The following is a 19,457-nucleotide window of genomic DNA, read 5'->3' as shown; positions in this document are numbered from 1 at the left end:
GATACAGAGAGAGAGAGAGAGAGAGAGAGAGAGAGAGAGAGAGAGAGAGAGAGAGAGAGAGAGAGAGAGAGAATGAGAGAGTGAGAGAGGAATTTTCATTTTAAGGAGATTTTTGGATACCCTTAAAGGGGCCTTAAGCTGGCACTGGGGTACCAAGACCTACTGTGAGAAAGTAAAAGCTGCTCATGGACCACACACACACACACACACACACACACACACACACACACACACGCAAACACACACACACTCACAGGTGTGCACACACACATACACACACACAAACACATTCAAACACACAGACACGTAAATGTTTGGAACAAATACACACAAACACAAACACACACACACACACACAAAACACTCCTGGACATGTCTTTGTGAGTATGTGTGTAGGGACTAGAGCTGAAAGATGTCCTGTCGCTGGAGGAAAGACAGTGTTGACCTAAACGACCTCAGAAAAGATTCTTCTACCTTTTCCGACTACCAAATGCTTCCAACCACCTCCTCCAAACATGTCTGTATTCTCTCTGCTCTGTCTGTATTCTTTCCTCTCTTTCGCTTCTTTCCCCCATTTTTCCAGCTGTTTGCCAAACCCTCTATACCTCTCTTTCTCTCGATCCTTCTTCCGTCTTTTCCCGCTCTCTCTCTTTCTCTCCTTCCCTCTGAACTCGCTGAACATCCTTTTTGCCGGAGGTCCTGTTATGACAGTAAGGATGGAGAGCAGAGAGACAGAGAGAGAGAGAGAGAGAGTAAAAGACAGAAAGAGCAAGAAGCAGCTTGAACAGGGATAGCGCTAGGGGGGTTGAAGGAAAGGAGGAGGGGGGGGGGGATGAGGGTTGAAAAAAGGCCACTGTTGAACAGGAGTTGCCTGGAGAGATGGCTTTCTGCAGTAGGGTGAAGATATCTTCTTTGGGCTGCGTGTCTACATGAAGAAGGTAAACATCAACATCAAATGAAAGAAGGCACGCAAAGCTGCCCTTTATTGGAATCACCCTCAGAGGGTAGCTCTGTTCTGCTGGCAGTACACTCAAACACATATACATACACCAAAACTCACAGGAATGGCTCCACTGAATTCAGGAGAGAGGTGTGTGTGGTGTGTCTATGAGTGAGCAAGAGAGAGAGAGAGAGAGAGAGAGAGAGAGAGAGAGAGACTCTCATCTAAGACTTCAGTAGAGTCATTGTTGAGATTTCACCATGACAAAAAAAAAAAAAAGACGCAACTTAATGTGAAGAAATCAATGCGTCTTTCATCCACTCGATCACGTCAAACGGTGACGAACGGGTCAACAAACAACCTGACACTTCACTTCTCCCGCCGTGGGCCCTATATCTCTCTCTTTTAAAAAAGTTTGATATCATTATTTCTCATGTCTGTGTCTTGGGGCGAGGGAGTTTTCAGCTCCTGACAGACTTGTCGTGTTCTGATACGGAGGCTGCGGAAACTAGCGTAATTGGACAAAAGCCGCAATGAACGTGAGAGTCGACAAAATCTAGCCCCAAGATGCCTTTTCATTAAGTCCTTCCTGTCACTGAAGCTCAATCAAGGGATAAGAGTCGACACACGTAACCCCAGGCTTCAAAATGTCTGTCCTCGGGGGAAACAGTGGTATTTGTAGTTGCAGAAAAGCACAATTGGTTCGTGAGTCACTTTACAGCGGGGTAACTTTAGAGAGATGTACATCAATATAGCTGTCAAACGGAAGGGGGAATCACGTAGTTCACAGGGTCTAGAATTTAGTGTCGACGTGGAAGTATCCAATAAGCCAAATGGGAAAATGCCTCGGGAGTATTTCACATAAATAAAGAAGTCGTTTCCAACTTCGTCAAAACAATACTTCACTGTGCCAAAATCTTTTTTCAGGCTCAGAAGTCACTTGTACATCTTTAAGTCTGTATTTAAGAACACAGGACAGATGTACGCTTTAAGCTTCTGAAAGTATTCAGGCTTTTAAGATGAGATGAAATGACCCAGTCCTTTATAATTACAATATAATTAATATTTGGCAGATCATTCAGAATGGAAATGTCATAATCTCAACTTGCCTCTGGAGGCGCGGTGCCTCACTCTATTGGAATCATTTCACAACCAGGCAGAGAAAGCCTGTCGGGGACTCAGTCACGCTACAAAAATTTTAATGTCGGTTTCTTTCATTTTCAAGATCCCAGTGTCTTGCAGAGAGGGTGCAGTCAGCGTTACATGTCATCCTCGACTGTCTCGACTCCGCACTCCAGTCCAGCGAGTGGCGGTAAAACACCTTTCCTTCGTGTGCCAACGCCATACTGGTGAATCGAGGAAGAGGAACGACCAGGCAGTAATTTTTAGACGTTTTCCTGGTGACGTGTGCCTTCATAGTACGAGGATTATGTGAGACGAACTCGAAAAACGAAAGTATTTAAGCAAACAGCAATAGTTTATAGAGGTTTACAGTCACTTCAGAGGCTTCTTAAACAGCATAGAAGATGGAGACGCTTTACCATCAGACAAATAAGTGAGTGGACTAAGCTTTAGCTAAAGGCTGTCTGTGAAAACGGAACAAAACTCGATAAAACGGAAACAGATGTTAGCAACAGCTATGCTAACTCGGTTTATTTAAATGCTAATTAAGACCTAATTGATGAATGAGCAAGTCAGTATATTTTTGCGCCTCAAATTTCCTTGCTACATATATCACTTATTTTAATAAACTATACTCTCATACATCCTCAGTCGGAGTACCAGCTATTTAGACCCTTAATTAAAATATAATGTACAGTTAAAGGCACTTATGAACTTTGGAACGGGTCGACCATTGTTTTGCGACCCTTTGCTAATTCTGTTTCCGTTTACAAGTAGCTTAGGTTAGTCATACAGTTATTTAGCAGTATTGATAATGATAATTAGTAATATACAAAACATTTTTTTCTGTTTGCATACGATAACAGAACACTCTAAAAACTTTAAAAATTCACTTAAAACTGTCAGACTTTGAATCTTTGACGTGTCCTGGACAGGCAGTAGTGTCTACTTTAATGAAGAAAGATATTGAACTGATAAATTCACGCAATTTATTGTTCTTCAGTACGGTCAGGGGATTTTAAGTACGTATTTGACAACGACTGGATGTATTTAAATCTCAGTGTATCAGGATTATATGGGGGATCAATGTAAGCATATTGTGGCATGTTCAGTATTTGATATTAAACGCCAAGACAGACAAGACTCCAGTGTCAGGCTTGCTAATGTCTCGAAATTAACTATGTGGTAGACCAGGGGTGGGCAAATCCGGTCCTGGAGGGCCAGTGACCTGTCGGGTTTTTGTTTTCACCTCTTAGTTACCTGCTGATTTTCATCTTGCAAACAGGTGTGCACTCTCTTCAGCCAATCACAGATTGTATTTAGTTAGCTGACAAGAAAGACAGCAGGACCATGGCCCTCCAGGACCGGATTTACCCACCCCTGTGGTAGACGGTTAAGACCACAGGTTACAGGGTTTCTAACTCAGTATTCTCTCATTCCCTCTCTCTCTCTCTGTCTCTCTCTCATTGACTCTCTCTTTCTCGTTGTCTCTCTCTCTCTCTTGTAATTTTTCTCTTTCCCACCAGACAAATTCATGATGTCCAGTCACAGATGGGAAAACTCGAGACAACAGATCGGCAGTCAGTCCATTGTAAGTCAGATATCTTGCCGTGTGCAACACCCGCAGTCTGATCAAAGTGCGATTCCCCCCCCCCCCCCCCCCCCCAACTCCTTCCAGTAAAAGTTATCTTGGTAAATGGGTAGATAAAAACATGTGAACAGGTGATAGTGTGTTTGTAGTGTTGATTTCCCAACAGAAGATTTCTTAATCATCTCCATTGCTCACCTAGATCCCTTTCTGCCTCTCTGTTTGCTTATTTAGTCATATATCCTTAATTATTCTTCTGTCTATTCTTTGGGGTTGTATTTGACCATTGAAAGTAACCCAGTAGCCTAGTAACTGTAAAGGACCTGTCGCTTTTGTAACCATGGGCCGTGGTCTGCGTGTGGGCGTTGGATTTGATGTCGTTTTTGACAAATGGGGAGTCTGAGGCTGTCTCTGCGTCTGAGTTCTCTGTGGAGGAGGGGGCGATGCCGGCTCGGTGATTGTTCTGAGAGAGGTGGGGTTGCCTGCAGAGAGAGTCACTCTGGTGCCACAGCAGGAAGAGGGGGGGTGGAGGGCGTTGGGGGGGGGGGGGGGGGGGGGGCAGAGTGAGAGAGACTGGAACGTTTGGGGAGGAGTAAGTTTGTGAATTAGGACAGTATGAGAGAGAGAGAGGGAGGGAGAGTGAGAGAGAGAGAGGGGTGGTGGTAGGAGATTACCAGTCAACCAGTCGCCGCCTGTCGTCGTGACGATGACATCATCTGATGTCAAAGGACGGAAGGATGCGGCGTCTGATGGGCTTCATAGAAGGAGCCGGGGGGGGGGGGGGGGGTGTCGCTCCTTAAACAAAAAAAAGAAATAAAAGCCCTGATAAAACTTTCCCATAAGCATTATGTTGTCGCCCAGGAAGCCACAGACATCCTGAAGACCAGTGAGCTACTGGCCACAGCCAACTGTCAGTAAGATTAAGTGTCCAGTTGTTCATTGAGGATTTGTTGTATTCCACCGCTGAGTTGGAAGAATCTCAACAGTAATCTCAACAATATTTTCTCTAAGTGTGTGTCTTTTTTTAATATATACTCCATCATTAAAATGTGTGTGAGCTGTATGAAAGTGCGTTGGTTTGTAATTTTGTGTGTGTGTGATTGTTTCAGTGTTAGAAAATGAGCTTCAAGCCAGAATTGACCAAATCTTCACGCAGCTGGAACGGCTGGAGATCCTGGCCAGCAAAGAGCCACCCAATCGCAGACAAAACGCCAAACTGTGAGTGTCTCCAATTAGCTCACCCTGACGGCGTTTTGACGCGCGCTGTATGAGACGCAGGTTCTCACACGACGACTCGGTTTGTTAAAAGGGATCATTTTATGATGATCGTTTAGGGCTGTGGGGGGGCGGGGCGGGGCGGGGGAGGGGGGGGGGGTTTAAGGGCAAGTGTGCGTGGGGTGTTCAGAGTGTTTGCCCTGTAGCACTGGGTTCGCTCAGCGAAAAAACATTCCAAGTGAGATCACGTCATCGTTAGCATTCCTGACTAGTGTGGCAAACCCTGGCTAAAACACAGCACAAACAAACCTGGGGCTAGCACACCTGATGAACCAGGTTCTCTACAACACACACACACACATCAAAGACGGGTAGAGCAGATGGAAGGCACTCTCCAAGACAAACGTATGTTTGTAAGATGAACTAAAGGGGAGAAGATGTATAGATGTTTGTATTGTGTAGATGCATGTGCACAGGTGCTGCAGTGAAACTTCCCTGGAGGTCTGAGAGAGAAGGTTGAGAGGACAGGCAAAGATGAACACACACACACACACACACACACACACACACTCATTCTTTCTCTCTCTCTCTTTCTATGTCTCTCCGTAGGCGTGTAGACCAGTTGAAGTATGACGTGCAGCATCTCCAGACGGCCCTGAGGAACTTCCAGCACAGGCGTTACGCTCGCGAGTCTCAGGAAAGAGAGAGAGAGGAACTGATGAGTCGAACCTTCACCACCAATGTGAGTGACACACACACACACACACCACCACACACACACAGTCATTCCAACATGACATACACGAAATTACCACAGTAATGTATGTAATATATGCTTGGTTTGGATTCTGCCTCTCTTGGAAGGCGCGTTGGATAAAAGCACCTGCTCAATGAATACATGTAAATGCAGTGTGTCTCTCTTAACTTTTTATGTTTTGTGTGTGTGTGTGTGTGTGTGTGTGTGCGTAGGACGCTGACACCTCTATCCCCATTGACGAGACATTGCAGTTTAACTCAAGTCTACACAATGCTCACAGAGGCATGGACGACCTCATAGGCTCTGGATCCAGTATCCTCAATGGGCTACGAGACCAGAGAGGCACTCTCAAGGTATGTGTATCTGTGTGTGCGTCACGACGTTCTTAACATCTTGCCCACAGCATCAAGTGTGACGTTTTATGCTCCTTATGCATAGCAACGACCTCTGGCTACCATTAGTTATCACTTTGGGACTTGGTCGTTACAATGACAGGGCGAATGTTTAAATTCGGTCCGCCCAGCACCTGCCTCTCCCCCCATTTTTTTTCACACCTCCGTTGTAACTGAGTGCACAAGCTGACTGAAGGTCATGTGACCCAGAGCTAAACTAATGGGTGATCTCAGCACAGCAGTTGGCTCCAGAGATATAGAGTCCACCGTGGAACCGTTTTTCCTTTACCCTAACGCTTTGTGTGTTTGATGAGTCGGTCCAGGGAGGACATGGTGCCAAGAGGATATATACTGATCCCAGGTCAGCAGGTACACTTATGTTCTAGCTCAGGAGCAATGGGAGGTGAACACTGTGTGGGATCTATGGCTGTTCGCCAGCTTCTTGGGATTTACAGCCTAAAACCAACCTAAAATACAGAACGCAGATAATAATGATGATATACATGCCGTTCGCCGCACTGGGAAGGCTGCTCAGTGACCCCACACAAACCTGTGGAGAGTTCCAAACCACACGCAGTACCACTGAGATGGACCGAGAGTCTGTGAAGCCTGACCAAGCCAGTGCTCGAGATTTGGAATCATAATGTATCCCTCAACAAACTAAGAAATACATGTTATTTCAGCTGCAGCGAGTGAAGTCTTGCGCCAGTGTGGCTGAGCGGTGCACTCTTAAGACTTGTTTACATGGCGACACCAGTCATGTGTTTTGACTGTCCTTGTTCAACGAGATGAGGATGGGCTCCCCCTTCTGAGTCACGATTCCTCTCAAGATTTCTTCTTCACGTAGACCCTAAGGAAAGTCATCACTGCGATTGATCAGTTGGGAATTGAAGCCCAGGATGCTGTAAAGCTGCTTCATGACAACGTTCATTGTGAAAAATGAAAAACAAAATTGAAATAAAGCAACATTTGCCTCTGTGGAAAGCGCCTATTTTTTATATCACGAATACATTCAGAAGCAAAGAGTGATAAAAGAATATATGAACCTGGTAATATTGCAGACTGACAAAGCACGCAAACATAAAATATTTGAAGAGGGGATGGCAGAGAGAAGTATGAGACCTGACCATTCAAGAGATGAGCAGCAAGATGAACAGCTGGAAAAATTTGCATTAGGGCTCATCTGAATGTTATTTCAGTGTTGGTCACATGTTAGACTGCCACTGCACTGAGCATCACATGGAACACAGAAGGACTTGTCAGAAAAGCATAGCAATGAGATACAGTACCATGCAGGTATGTGAAGTATGAAGAGTATTTGAGAATGTTCATTTGTGTGTGACAGACTGTCCGTTTGTGTGGGTTGGAAGCATCTAGTAGGATCATGTTTGTGTGAAATGATGTGCTTCTGTGTGTGTGTGTGTGTGTGTGTGTGTATACGTTTCTCTAGTTCCTCTCTGGTTATCAGGGTGTGTCTGTGAGAAACTTCCCTGAGAGACAGGGAACGCTGGAGTCTAAACTGCTGCCCAGAGTTCTCCAGCTTCAACTACAGCAAAACATTCACAGCAGTCCCACTGTCTCTTCCCAAGTCAAAAATCAAACAACAAAAAAAACCCAACACATGCTCCTCTGACTTTTTCATTTCTCTATCTTAACGTTACCGTTGCTGTCTGATCATTAACTGATCTCTCTGTTTCTCTCTCTCTCTCTCACAGGGCACCCATAAGAAAATGCTGGACGTCGCTAACATGTTGGGGCTGTCAAACACAGTTATGCGTCTGATCGAGAAGCGGGCGTCCCAGGATAAACTGATCATGATAACGGGAATGGTTGTCACCTGTGTAGTCATGTTTCTGGTCGTTAAATACCTGAGCTGAACCCTTTACCGTCTGTTTCATCTGACAAACAAACACAAAAAACTGTATATTTTACTCTATACCAGGCTTACCACTGGGACTGCTAATTGGCTATTTATCTCTTTCTCTCCTTCATGCAAACTAGTTGCACTCTGTAGTCCTGGGAAAAAGGAAGAGTATATGTATAGCTACATACAGGTTTCAGCATTCATTAATGTGCCCTGTATATTGTCTGTTAAATGCAGCCCGAACCATCACGGGAGCCAGAGGAGAGGCCGAGGACTTATTGTCAGGCCTATTAAGGCTGTAAATTACTGCCTTCATTACAGGGATCAGTTAAATTATTTGATTGCCCCTGACGAAATAATAATGAGAATAATAAAAACCCTTAATGTGATAAAATGTATTAATTATTCAACTTTTTAAAATTCATGTTCCAGTGTTGCCACCTGCTGGTTCAGTGAAGATGAAAATTGTCTGTACTCTCACATTCCGTGCGCGCGCATGTGTGTGTGTGTGTGTGTGTGTGTGTGTGTGTGTGTGCGTGCGCACACCTGCATCCTTCTGTGCGGGGGTCAGATCCTTCTAAAAAACAGGAAATTAGAATAGCTGTTGGAGAACTGTATTTTGAATCTGGCAGCTGGCAGCAACACACACACCGAAAAAGGAAAAGAGCAGGTGCTGCTACTGTGGGCCCAGACCGAGCTTATGGCCCAGATCTGGAGATTTTGTCCCTGGATACTGTGTGGCAGCTGTAGTTAGGATGGGTTAAATTAGGAGAAGAATTTCCCCATGGGGATCAACACAGGGCAACTTAACACACACATACAATACTCCAGAAGAGCTACAGAGCCAGAATTACTCATTTTATAAACGAGGGTAGAGTTTATGGACAAAGCAGTGACAAAATATAATTTTAAGGTGATAGACATGGTGTACTTAATCCCTTACACTTGACTGAACACTCATTCCAGTACATAAGACATTAACAGTCCAACCTCTCTGTCTTGTCTGGCCTCCTCTCTTATGTAAGACACTGCTACAAGACTGATGCAGGTTAAATGTGAACAACTTCTCAGAGCCTGTCCGTACCACTCCAGTCTTGATTAAGTCAGGGATAATAAGGAAGAGGAAAGCGAGAGGAGGCAATATTTTCAGACTGAAACAGACCTGAAGCATCCACGAACTCATCATTCTGAATGGTTTGGACAGTACCAGGGGAGAAAAAAAAAGCGTCCCAAAATCCAATAACCATTTTGCAGGTGGTTGCACAGGGAACACCCTTGCCAATAAACACAATTCATCTTAAAACTCTTGTAATTCGTTTAATAATCACCTTGTCTATCACCAGACAGAAAGTCCTTTGTCTGTATTATCTGTCTGCCGTTGATGGCCAGTGTTCAGTGTACTAGTGTAAAGCTGTGAAAAGACTCTTGTCCTCTAAAGGGGCTTTAGTGAGGGGAGCTCTACCCTCAGAGACATCTTCAGTTCTGGGCTTAGATTCTGGAGCAGTCTCCTCTTCAACACTGGAGCCCCAGAGGATTGTGAAAAAACCTTATATAATTCCACTGCAATAACTGAGCCAACGTGCAGCAATAATTAGCATTTTGAATACCCCCAACCCCCAATAATGCTGAGATTTACTGATCTAATTCATGACATCAACAAATTAACCATACATATGACTAAATAAACTGTACTTGTAAAGTGGCTTTAAATGTGATTTATCTTTCACACACACATTCAAACAGTGTTCATTCTCTTGTACAAATGTTCATAGTGTTGGAGATAGATTCGACTCTGATTCTGCAGAGTATGCCTCTCTTTACTGGGAAAACCTTTTTTTTGTCTTCATGCCACTTGAAATCTGAAGCTGCCACTGTGGTGAGACTAAACCAGAATACACAGGAAGTGCACAACACATTACTACTTAATATAAGCAGTACTGTTGTATGTGCATCTCAGAAACTGCTAAAAATGATGGTGAAATGTTTGAAAACATTTGTCACAAAACATCTTGGGCACACCGTTAGCTAATGGAAGCTACTCCATGACTCACAGAGATCAAACTGTCATTTAAAGTGGTCTTCCTGGTAAATCACTGCGCTCAGTATAAAAGAAAACATGTCAGTCTATCCTGTGTAGCTGTGACTGCCTTTTCTGACAAAACTTTTTGTGCTAACCCATACTATACAGCTTAAGACCAAATTAAAGCCTCAAGTTTAGAGTGATACACTTTTTCACTGTGAATCTGTGAGGACTGAATCAGATAGTATAGTGTCATGAAAAATACCGCAGGTCCTAACAGAAATGCAAGCATTAATGAGATCAACTCAAATGTAACAGAAAATTTGTTGTGAGTGGCTGACTGTTCACTTGTGATTAAGCTTTCCATGGGGAATCAAAACTTGAGTTCAGCATCAGCCTTACTGCCAGTGTCATCAAAGAGTCAGATACAAACTGGGAACCCTTTATTTGCTGACGCGTCATGAAAGGAGTTTTTTAAAAAGCAAATATTCATTGCCATTTACAGGATACAATTTATGTCAAAAAAAAGCTAGAACATTCTTTTCAACCCCTCCCCACCCCAGTGTCATCCCCTCCCTCCATATTACAGGTTAGCCCTCTGTAGTACAAAGCCTTCAAATATACATGCTTGTCTTCTTTTTCACCACTCGCTGTTTTCTTGAGGTTATTTCTTTAGCTTTTCATTATTATTTTTTTAATTGTTTTTGTTGTCAAATAGGAGTTACAAACCTGTAATACTTTACAATATAGTTTGACTACAGTAACTTTATTTACATGGAACTAAGTTACACAAGGAGTAAGGAACCAAAAAAAAAAAAAAAAAACACACCCCAAAACTCTTTCAGAGATAATAATGGAAAATAATTTAAAAATCAAACAAATAGAAAATAAAATTATTGCAGTATACTACAATCATACAATTTGTTACATGATGCAAAAACAGCATCCTGAAGTACATATATATTTTTTTTTTCAGTGCAAGTCATTACAACGTTCCATTTCTGACAGAGTAAGGGGCAAAACCTCTTCCAAATGTAACCTTCACTGTACTCAGGGCACTACAAAAAAGCATCTCACTTCTGTTCACCAGGTCAAGATACTTCACACATCACTGATTTATTGTGAACCATTTATAAAAACAAGTTGTTGAGTGTTGTCAGTATGCTAAAGATGGCTTTATTTCATTCACCCCTGCATACGTCATGTAATTTGTCGGGAGGACAACATATGAAGTAGTCACTCTTTTAACGTGACTGCCCAACACCACAACCTGACTGACTGTAACTACAGGTGGGGAGAAAACTTGGGTAACTGGCTACTGGAATAGCAGTATTATGAGACCATTTATCCACTAAAAAGCACATTAAGTTATGACAGAACATTTTTCTACACCACCTCAACCGTGTATGTTAGCACATGTAAACTGCAGTAATGGAGTCGAAAGTACTCCTGACCAATATCTGTGCCTTCCCAAAAACTGTCACAGAAATCACCCTTACCCCCTCACCTGCTATTCCAGCCTAGCCCAACCCAACTATGGCTTCAGCCACTGAGTCTCTTTGGCTGTAGGAAATGGACAGAATTACAAACAGCAACAATCATGTTAATAATAAACTGTAGAAAACAAGAAAAAAATGCTCCAGTGGTTTTCTTTCATTTTTTCTGACCCACCCTCCACATGACAACCAATAAAACCCATCCTTCAACCCCCAAAAACCAACGTTTTTCCACTTAGAAATCCAAGGGAAAGATCAAGGATCAGAGAAAGAAAGTTCCACCAGTTGTTTTTCACCCTGTCCCTCACAGAGGGGTTCTTCCCTGTTATCAAGTCAGACTCCCTGCAGAGTCCAACTCAAAAGGTGAACCAGATGTCTTGTGGCTCAAAAACTTCTGTCATCACAACCTCTAAAGGAAGCCAAAGAGGAGTGGTTTCCCTCTGTCTTTGTCCTCCACTTTGTCTTCTTTTTTTTGCTGCTGTATTTAAAACTGCCAAGTTGGTTACTCTGCAAGACCACATCAAGCAGAAAACAAAGGTGGTTGTGGGTAGTCGGAGGCACACCTTCCTGAATCAAAGCAGCCTCCCAGTCCCCCCAACAGGCTTCTGGATTCAGCTATCCCACCACGGAGAGGTTCATCTCAGGAGCCATGGTTTGGGGGATGCTGGAGGTCCTGCCCTGAGAAGATGGGGTGAAGGAGGGGGTGCAGCTGCAGGGCAGCAGCAGCGGCGGCTGTGGCAGGTCTAGGGGCAAAGAGTGTGGGGTAAAGGGCTGCATGGGGAACATGGTGCAATGCTAGCGGGGTATGGTGCAGCGCAGAAGCTGGGATGATGTGGATAGGTTGGCCAGACAAGAAGGCAGTGGGATGAGCTGGGATGAGGCCTGCATGCCCCAGAGAATGTCCGAGTGAAGGGCCTAACGAGTGGCCTAGGGGTGACAGTGAGATGGGGGTGAGATGGGGCTGAGGGATGTGGTGCACTTGGGCTAGCTGGGCATGAGCTGGGTGTGGATGGTGCGCAGTGTGAGGGTGGATACCCATTGCAGTGGCAGCATGGTGTTGCAGAATGGCGTGCTGAACGGTGGTGATGGAAGTGGCAGATGCCGCCGACACTGTCGGTTGCTGGATGTGGATTGGCTGCAAAGCAGCGGGTGGAGGAGGAGGTGCCGGGGTGAGGTTAGCTGCTGCAGCTAAGTTAGCTGCTGCTGCTGCTGCTGCAGCTGAGGGGAAAGTCTTCACCTGCTTGGCAAGCAGCTGCTGCTGAATGTGTTGCTGTGCCGCTTGCTGCAGCTTGCTGTACTTCTCCATCTCTTCTGGCGTGAAGGTGATGGGCTGGCTCTCCAGCGGTGCCAAGCCATCCTCTTCAGCCTCCATACCCATATCTTCTTCCTCCATGCTGGCTTGGGGATAGTTGGGGTATGCATGCATGGGTGGCTGCTGACCCATTTCTGGGCCCATTAGCCGCCCATCCATGATGGGATTGTTGGGGTCCTGTCCAGGCTCACCCTGATATGGGGGCATCAGCATGGAAGAGTCCTGCTCATACATAGGCCGTGACTCATGGAGGTTTTGGGGTTCAGAGGTGGGATGTTGTGTGTCTTGTGAAGCACTACTGGTAGGGATAGTTTCTTCAAGCTGCTGCTGCTGCTGCTGCTGTTGCTGTTGTTGTTGTTGTTGTTGTTGCTGCTGCTGTTGTTGCTGTTCCTGTTGTTGTTGCTGCTGCTGCAACTGCAGCTGCTTTTGGGCTGATGGAGGAGGGGGTGGAGGGGGAAATTCCCTAATAGGTTCCACCAGTATCACCTCCCCACCAACCTCAGAGCTTTTTGATCCGGCTGACTTCTCACCGTCATCAGATCGAGTCAGGGGTAGCAGTGAGGACTTTTTTCCAGCTTGAAGCTTTCCAAACAATGGCAGCATGCTCTTGTTTCCAAGACTAGGGGGAAGTTTGGGCCCAAAGAATCCCTGTGGCGGGTCTTTGATCTTACCTGACTTGGTGACAGTCCCAGAATCTTCCCCTCCCTTCCGAGACTGGACCTTCTCAAGTAGTTGGCGGGCAGTAACTGAGTTTCTAGTTTCCCCAGAGCCAAAACCTTCTCTTGAGCCTCCTCCACTCCCTCTGGTCCCTTGTGCTGAAGATGATGAGTTGCTGTTTCGAGGCTGTGCTCGAGAAGAGGAGGACCGTGGAGATTGAGAGCGATAGATCCGAGAGCGGTTGAAATCACGTCGTCGTGTGGGACTGTCAGTTCGGCGGCTGTGATCTCGCCTGTGAAGTGAACCCTTGGTGGAGCTGGAAGAGCGACTTGCGGAGCTGCGGCTGCGGCTATAGCTGCTGCGCCTCCATGAACGGGCACTGCTGCTCCTGCTGCTGCGACTTGAGCTACGGGAACTGCTGTGATGCCGTCGCCTGTGGCGACGTTTCCTCCGACTGTGTGATCGAGAGCGTGACCGAGAGTCCTCCTCATCTGAGGAAGAGGAAGAGTAGTGACGTCTACGGGACCGAGTGCTGCTCCGCCGCTCATACTCGGAGTCAGAGGACCGCCTTTTGGAGCGGTGTCGACGCTCTGCATCACTGTAGTCACTGTAACTGTCAGAGTAGCTGTAGCTACGACGGCTGTAAACACTGCTCCCTGCTGAGGATCGATCCTCTGAGCTACTCGAGTATGAGTGACTGCGTGACGTCTGGCCGTGGTGCCTTCTCCGATGGCGATCCCCCCGGCGGGAAGACCGACTACGGGAGCGACCAGAGCGGCCAGAATCGTGGCTGCGGTGTCTTCGATGCTCACGTGTGGGTGTGGAACGATGCCGTGGGGGACGGGAGCGCTGAGATGAGGAACCTCCCTCGTCTTCACTCTCACTACTTGGGGGTCGACCTCCTCCGGGGCTTTTCTGGGCTGAGGCAGAGCAGGATGCAGCCGGTGGTGCATTAGGGTCAGTTTTGAGCCGTTTGGTGCCATTATGCTCCTCTGAGGACTTGGATTTTCCTGTCCCACTTTGCTCTCCCCCTGACCTCTCCTCCTTCAGGGATCGCTTCCTTTTGCCTGACTCTGGTACAGAGGCTTCTCCAGTGGACTGTGCTGAAGAAGTGGCGGCAGCACCTCCTTTGTCTTCCTTGTCTTTATCTTTACCTTTTCCCTCCCCACCCTCCTCCTCTTCATCCTCACCCTGTGGTTTGTTTTTGCTTTTCTTCCGTTTATGCTTTTTCTTCTTTTTGGTTTTCTCTCCAGGAATATCCGTCTCTGCCTCCCCCTCCATCGCTGCTTTTTCTTTCTCTTTGCGTTTGGAACGCTTGTTTGACTTCTTGTGTTTCTTCTTCTTTTTCTTTTTCTTGGAACTTCCTGTTCCAACTTCATTGCTTTGCGCCTTCTGCTCCTCACTCTCACCTTCCGCACTCTCTTTTTTCATGGAAGATTGCTCTGTGATTTCAGTGCTAGGTCCTGGATTAGTTGCTGGTGTGGAAGTCTGGCCACTTGTACCGCTGGTGCTGTCAGTAACCTCTGGCTTTGACTCCTCTCCCCCAGGCTTATCGGGTTTGCTGGGTCTACCTGCTCGGTTTCCTTTGTTTCGGGACTTGAAGTCAAAGTAGAGAGGGTTACAGCTGTACGAGAGGGAGGGCTGAGCTTTAGTGAATTCCAACAATTCAGAGGGCCACTGCAGAGTGGTGCTCTCATCTTTGCTTAGCACGGGAAAGAATGGTCCTGTTGGGATGCGGGGCCCAGTGTCTGGAAGTTCAGATACCCCTTGCTTAGCATCCACTGGAGGAACAGGAACGCTTGACTGTGTGACATCGCTGCCCTCTGCTGGTGGAGAGCTCCGTGACCCCTCCTCAGTCTTCACTTTGGGTGAGGAAGGAGGAGGATTTGTGTCCTGTGCTAGGACAGGAGGGTTTTCAGGTGTTTTTTCTGATTTACAACTGTCAATTTTGGGCTGTTCCTGTTCAGTGTCTTCACCTGTTGCGGTAGCCTTCTCCTCTTCCTCCTCATCTTCATCCTCCTCCCGGCTGCCACACTGGTCTGAAGCCTTCATGAATAGTAAGAACTGGAAGTGTGGCTTTACCCGACAGTGTGCTGGCGGTACATAGTGATAATACTGCGGCTCCTGTCCTGAATAGTTTTCATCTTTCTTCATCATCATCTTCAGCTTGTTCAAGGTGGAAGCCAGGGACCCTCCATCATCAGGTTGTGGCTGCTCTTCCTCACCTCCTCCACTAGCACCCCCACCCTGAGGACTTTCTGTGCTGGATCCAGTGGCTCCTTCTTCACCTCCAGTCTTTTCTCCTGCTTCTTCTTGTCCTTCTTCTCCTTCCATTGCTTCCTCTGCGTGATCTGCAAACACAGCAGCAGCTGTTTCCAGCTTTACAGGCGCTTTCTTGGCAAAGGAGAAGGAGACGCTAACTTTGGGGGCTTGTGAACCTCCAGAGGGTGTAGGAGAGGAGCTACTCTTGCCCAGGGAGAAGCTGATCGGAGGGCCAGGTCTAGGGGAGCCTCCACGGTCCTCACCAGAGGACCCCTCTGTGGTACAGTCCATTGTCATAGGAACACCATCTCCATCATCCCCCTTTTCTCCATCTACTGCAACTGTGGTGGCTTTGAACATGGGGCCACTTCCAAGGACACTGGAAAATATGAAGGAGAAGACACTCAATTCTCAATAAATAAGTTAATGTAATCAAAACAAAAGACAAAGAAATTAAACATTATTGAAAAGAACTCTCCACAGCGTTTAAGCTCCTTAACAGGGCAGTATACTCTCATGAATGAACAATGGATTTAATTGTTTTTTCTCCTTTAAGCTGCAATGTAATTAACAGCATAACACTATGCCCACTTTCATTGGAGAAGCTGGGGGGGGGGGGGGGACCACAATAAGGTCACAGGGAACTGCTGTATTTCATGTGTTTGTCAAGTATTTGGTTCTGACTGGTTACTTAGCAGCCATTGCTTCCATATAATAATAAGAAGGCCTGAACTGGAACTATTTTTTGCGATGGGATCTTTAAAAAATGACAAAAAAAAGAATTCCTAAGTAAAGTAATTGAGAACTTTTGACTGATGTGACAGTAGGCGTAATTTGCTCTCTGGTCAGCAGGGGTCAGGCGTGCTGTTCTCTTACCGGTCATGCTGCTTTCTCTGCTCTGCCAGCTCATGTAGCCGTCGCAGCATCTTCTCCTGTTTCTTTCCATCCTTTCGTGAGCGAGAAGACACATTCCGTGCAAACTCACGCTGCTTCAGCTCCTTCAGCCTCTGTGGGGAAAAAATATAAGAAAGACAATCAGGGGAAAAAGTGAGTGAGAAAGAGTGAGTGAATTTGACTAAGCTTAACAGCCTCTCTCACCTTGCTCAGGTTGTGGAGGTGTCTCATCTATTTCCATATTTACCACTGTTGCTCTGGGTAAGTGAGAAATATATGTACAGGCATGTTTGTGTGCGTTTCTCACCTGCTTGTGTGCGTGGTCATAGGAGTTGATGTGATTGTCAAACTCCTGATGTTTCTGATACTGTTTATCACACAGCTCACAGTAGAAGTTTGCCCTCAGGTCCTCTAGAGCTTTGGCTATGGCTTTTTCCTTCTCCGCATAATCCTACAACATATACACAGGGAAGAAAAAAAAGAACCAAACAAACAGAACAACTGTTAGAGATTGGAGAAAGAGAACAGGGAAAGAAAAAAATAGTAAATACCAGGGAAAAGAACAATGAAAAATTATGCATATAAGATCTGCTAAATTTCTATCAATCAGTTTGTTCTCTCAAAATTTGTTCATCTTATAATTTGCAGTGTATATTGCATGTGTGCGTGTGTCAGAAAGAGAGAGAGGGAGAGAGGGAGAGAGAGAGAGAGGGAGAGAGAGAGAGAGAGAGAGAGAGAGAGAGAAAGACGTTTGTCGGTGCTACAGGACTACAAAGGAGGCATTGTGGGACTGAGTTGAGAGAATGTTTCACAGTGATCTCTGAACTGGAACAGAACCATAACAAGATAATACCCTGAGTCACCCTATAGCTCAGAGCGAGAGAGAGAGAGAGAGAGAGAGAGAGAGAGAGAGAGAGAGAGAGAGAGGTGGGAGTAGATGAGGGCATGCTGAATACCAGGGCAGGTTATGGAAGATGATAAATGTGTAGAGGGCAAAAGAGCAGAGACAGAAAGGGACACTGTAAAGGAGAGACAAAGGGAGATAGAGAGACAGACTGAGCTGGGTGGTGCGTCTTGTTTAAGTCAATGGGGACCGTAAAGTCAGCCTGACTGTGAAATGGCTCATCAATCCTTGTAGTGTTACAGGAAAAGGTAAGTGGGCCCATCTTCATGACATCTCAGCCCAAGTCTCACCTTGTACTTCTGACGCAGCTCCTCTGTGTCCTCCTTCTCCACTTCCAACACTCGCCTCTTCTCTGTGGCATCTTCTGCATAGTCCAGCTACACACACACACACACACCAGATTTGTACCACACGAGGAGTTAAGTAAAGTACACATATGTATGAATATGCACTCAAACAAGCCAACAGAGTCACAAAGATACAAAAATGCAGGAATATACATTCGATATCCTCACACAGACACCACACATACGCACACACACACTTACTTCCATCTCCATGCGCCCCATTCCCATAACGTCATATTTGAGGATGATGGGCACGGGGTCAGTGCGTCCTGTGTGGTGAGGAGGGGGAGAGGCAGAGAGAGAGAGAGAAAGAGAGGAGGTTAGTGTCACTGATTGGAGGAGAAGTGCAGTGTTGGGGGGGGCGGGACAGCCTGCTTAGAGCACAGGGTGCTGGGTTAGAGAGACTGCCTTCAAGTGCAAGAGACCAGAAAAAAGCTACAGTGAACCAAACTCTAGCCATTCTCACAGCTTAGTCCATGGCAATGATTTAATGCCACATGCCAGAATTTCTCTCCCTCTCTCTCTTACAACTAAACAACGGATCTGATTCCCTCTAAAAGAAACCAGATTTGTACCCATCTAGAAAAGTGCTGGTTTATAAACAAGTAAACAACGGATCAGGGGGGAGGTGTTCGCCTGAATGGTTCAGAGAGCAACATTTATATATATATATAAAAAAAAAAGCCCTTACAGAGAGGAAAAAGTAAAGCGAGAGAACAGTTTCATTCTGTGGCAGTGTCCCCACTGTGCATGTCCCCTCGTGCTTACAGCGATCTGTCTTACACTCCCCTCCTTCCTGACTCTACCATCAAAACACTCCTCTGGTGAAGGCTGCATGGAGTGCCTCTGCCCCATCGTCTTATTCTTCTAACTCTAGGGAGGACAGAAGAACTAATGTTGCCCTGGGGGAGGCATTAGGGAGGAGATTGCAGTGCAGTGGATGCAGATAGAAAACTCTAAATCCCTCTAACAGTGAGGGCTACACTGCGACAGCCGATGCCCAATATATTCTGTTACATCCTCTTAAGGCTGGATTTCAATACAGTGACTACATGTTCTCTCTGAACAACCCAGTGAGTGATTAACCCCCCCCTCCTCCAAACCTCCACCACTGACTAGGAATATACCCTCCCAACTATCAACTATAATCACAACCTCAAGCCTGTCTCTCTCTTGTCCTGTTTCTATCTATTCCATTTAATACTTGGTTAATTTTATTTCATTATGCAAGCTGTGAAAAGAGCTAGACCAGAGGAAAATTAACTTCAGAAAAAAATGAACCAAAACTGAATGAAATAAAAAAAAATATATACATATATATATATATATATAAAAGACAATCAAAAAACTATGTTGGAGGTTGGCACATAATTGCTTAATCCACTCATAACCAGCCAAACGAAGCAGACAGAAAGAAAGAGAGAGGGATAGAGAGATAAAAAGAAAGAAAGAGTAAGGACACAAGCACTGAGCTACAGCAGCAGAGTGACGTCACAGGCCAGAGGTTGCCATGGTGACAGTGCAGAATTGAGTGGGACAGGAGAACTTACCTGAGGGAAGGGGGTGTGGGAGGGGTAGGGGAGTGGTAGGTATGGGGTGAAAAAGTGGGGTCAGACAAACAAGACAGACAAGAGCAGGAAGGGGGGGGGGGTTCAAATTAAAGATAAAGGCACAGGAACTGAAGTCA

General features: G+C 45.8%; 2 protein-coding genes across 8 annotated transcripts in view; one reads left to right on the top strand and one right to left on the bottom strand.

Moving 5' to 3' along the window:
* The first annotated feature begins 2,344 nt into the window (after positions 1 to 2,344).
* gosr2 (golgi SNAP receptor complex member 2) lies at positions 2,345 to 8,261 on the top strand. Of its 2 annotated transcripts, XM_030793164.1 has the most exons (6): positions 2,345 to 2,495; positions 3,589 to 3,653; positions 4,760 to 4,868; positions 5,475 to 5,607; positions 5,835 to 5,975; positions 7,730 to 8,261. In XM_030793164.1, exons 1-6 carry the CDS (start codon positions 2,467 to 2,469, stop codon positions 7,889 to 7,891), a joined length of 639 nt encoding a protein of 212 aa, XP_030649024.1. In that variant the 5' UTR covers positions 2,345 to 2,466; the 3' UTR covers positions 7,892 to 8,261. The 2 variants fall into 2 exon arrangements, with proteins under 2 accessions (XP_030649024.1, XP_030649025.1); XM_030793165.1 differs by lacking the exon at positions 5,835 to 5,975.
* A 2,063-nt stretch (positions 8,262 to 10,324) lies between these two features.
* gpatch8 (G patch domain containing 8) overlaps positions 10,325 to 19,457 on the bottom strand; it is a 36,514-nt gene continuing 27,381 nt past the window's right edge. For 5 of the 6 annotated variants that reach the window (XM_030793157.1, XM_030793161.1, XM_030793159.1 and 2 more), the window contains 5 exons: positions 17,972 to 18,039; positions 17,714 to 17,800; positions 16,827 to 16,970; positions 16,502 to 16,632; positions 10,325 to 16,004 (listed from right to left, as the gene is read on the bottom strand). In XM_030793157.1, the coding sequence (XP_030649017.1) occupies positions 12,035 to 16,004; positions 16,502 to 16,632; positions 16,827 to 16,970; positions 17,714 to 17,800; positions 17,972 to 18,039 (4,400 nt within the window). In that variant the 3' untranslated portion in view covers positions 10,325 to 12,034. The remainder of the gene's footprint in view (positions 16,005 to 16,501; positions 16,633 to 16,826; positions 16,971 to 17,713; positions 17,801 to 17,971; positions 18,040 to 19,457) is intronic. The other variant, XM_030793158.1, reaches the window with a different exon arrangement.

This window comes from Chanos chanos, chromosome 16 (assembly GCF_902362185.1).
Source record: "Chanos chanos chromosome 16, fChaCha1.1, whole genome shotgun sequence".
Classification (NCBI taxonomy): domain Eukaryota; kingdom Metazoa; phylum Chordata; class Actinopteri; order Gonorynchiformes; family Chanidae; genus Chanos; species Chanos chanos.
The sequence above is the reverse complement of the archived record's forward strand: the minus strand, read 5'-3'. Positions and strand labels throughout refer to the sequence as shown.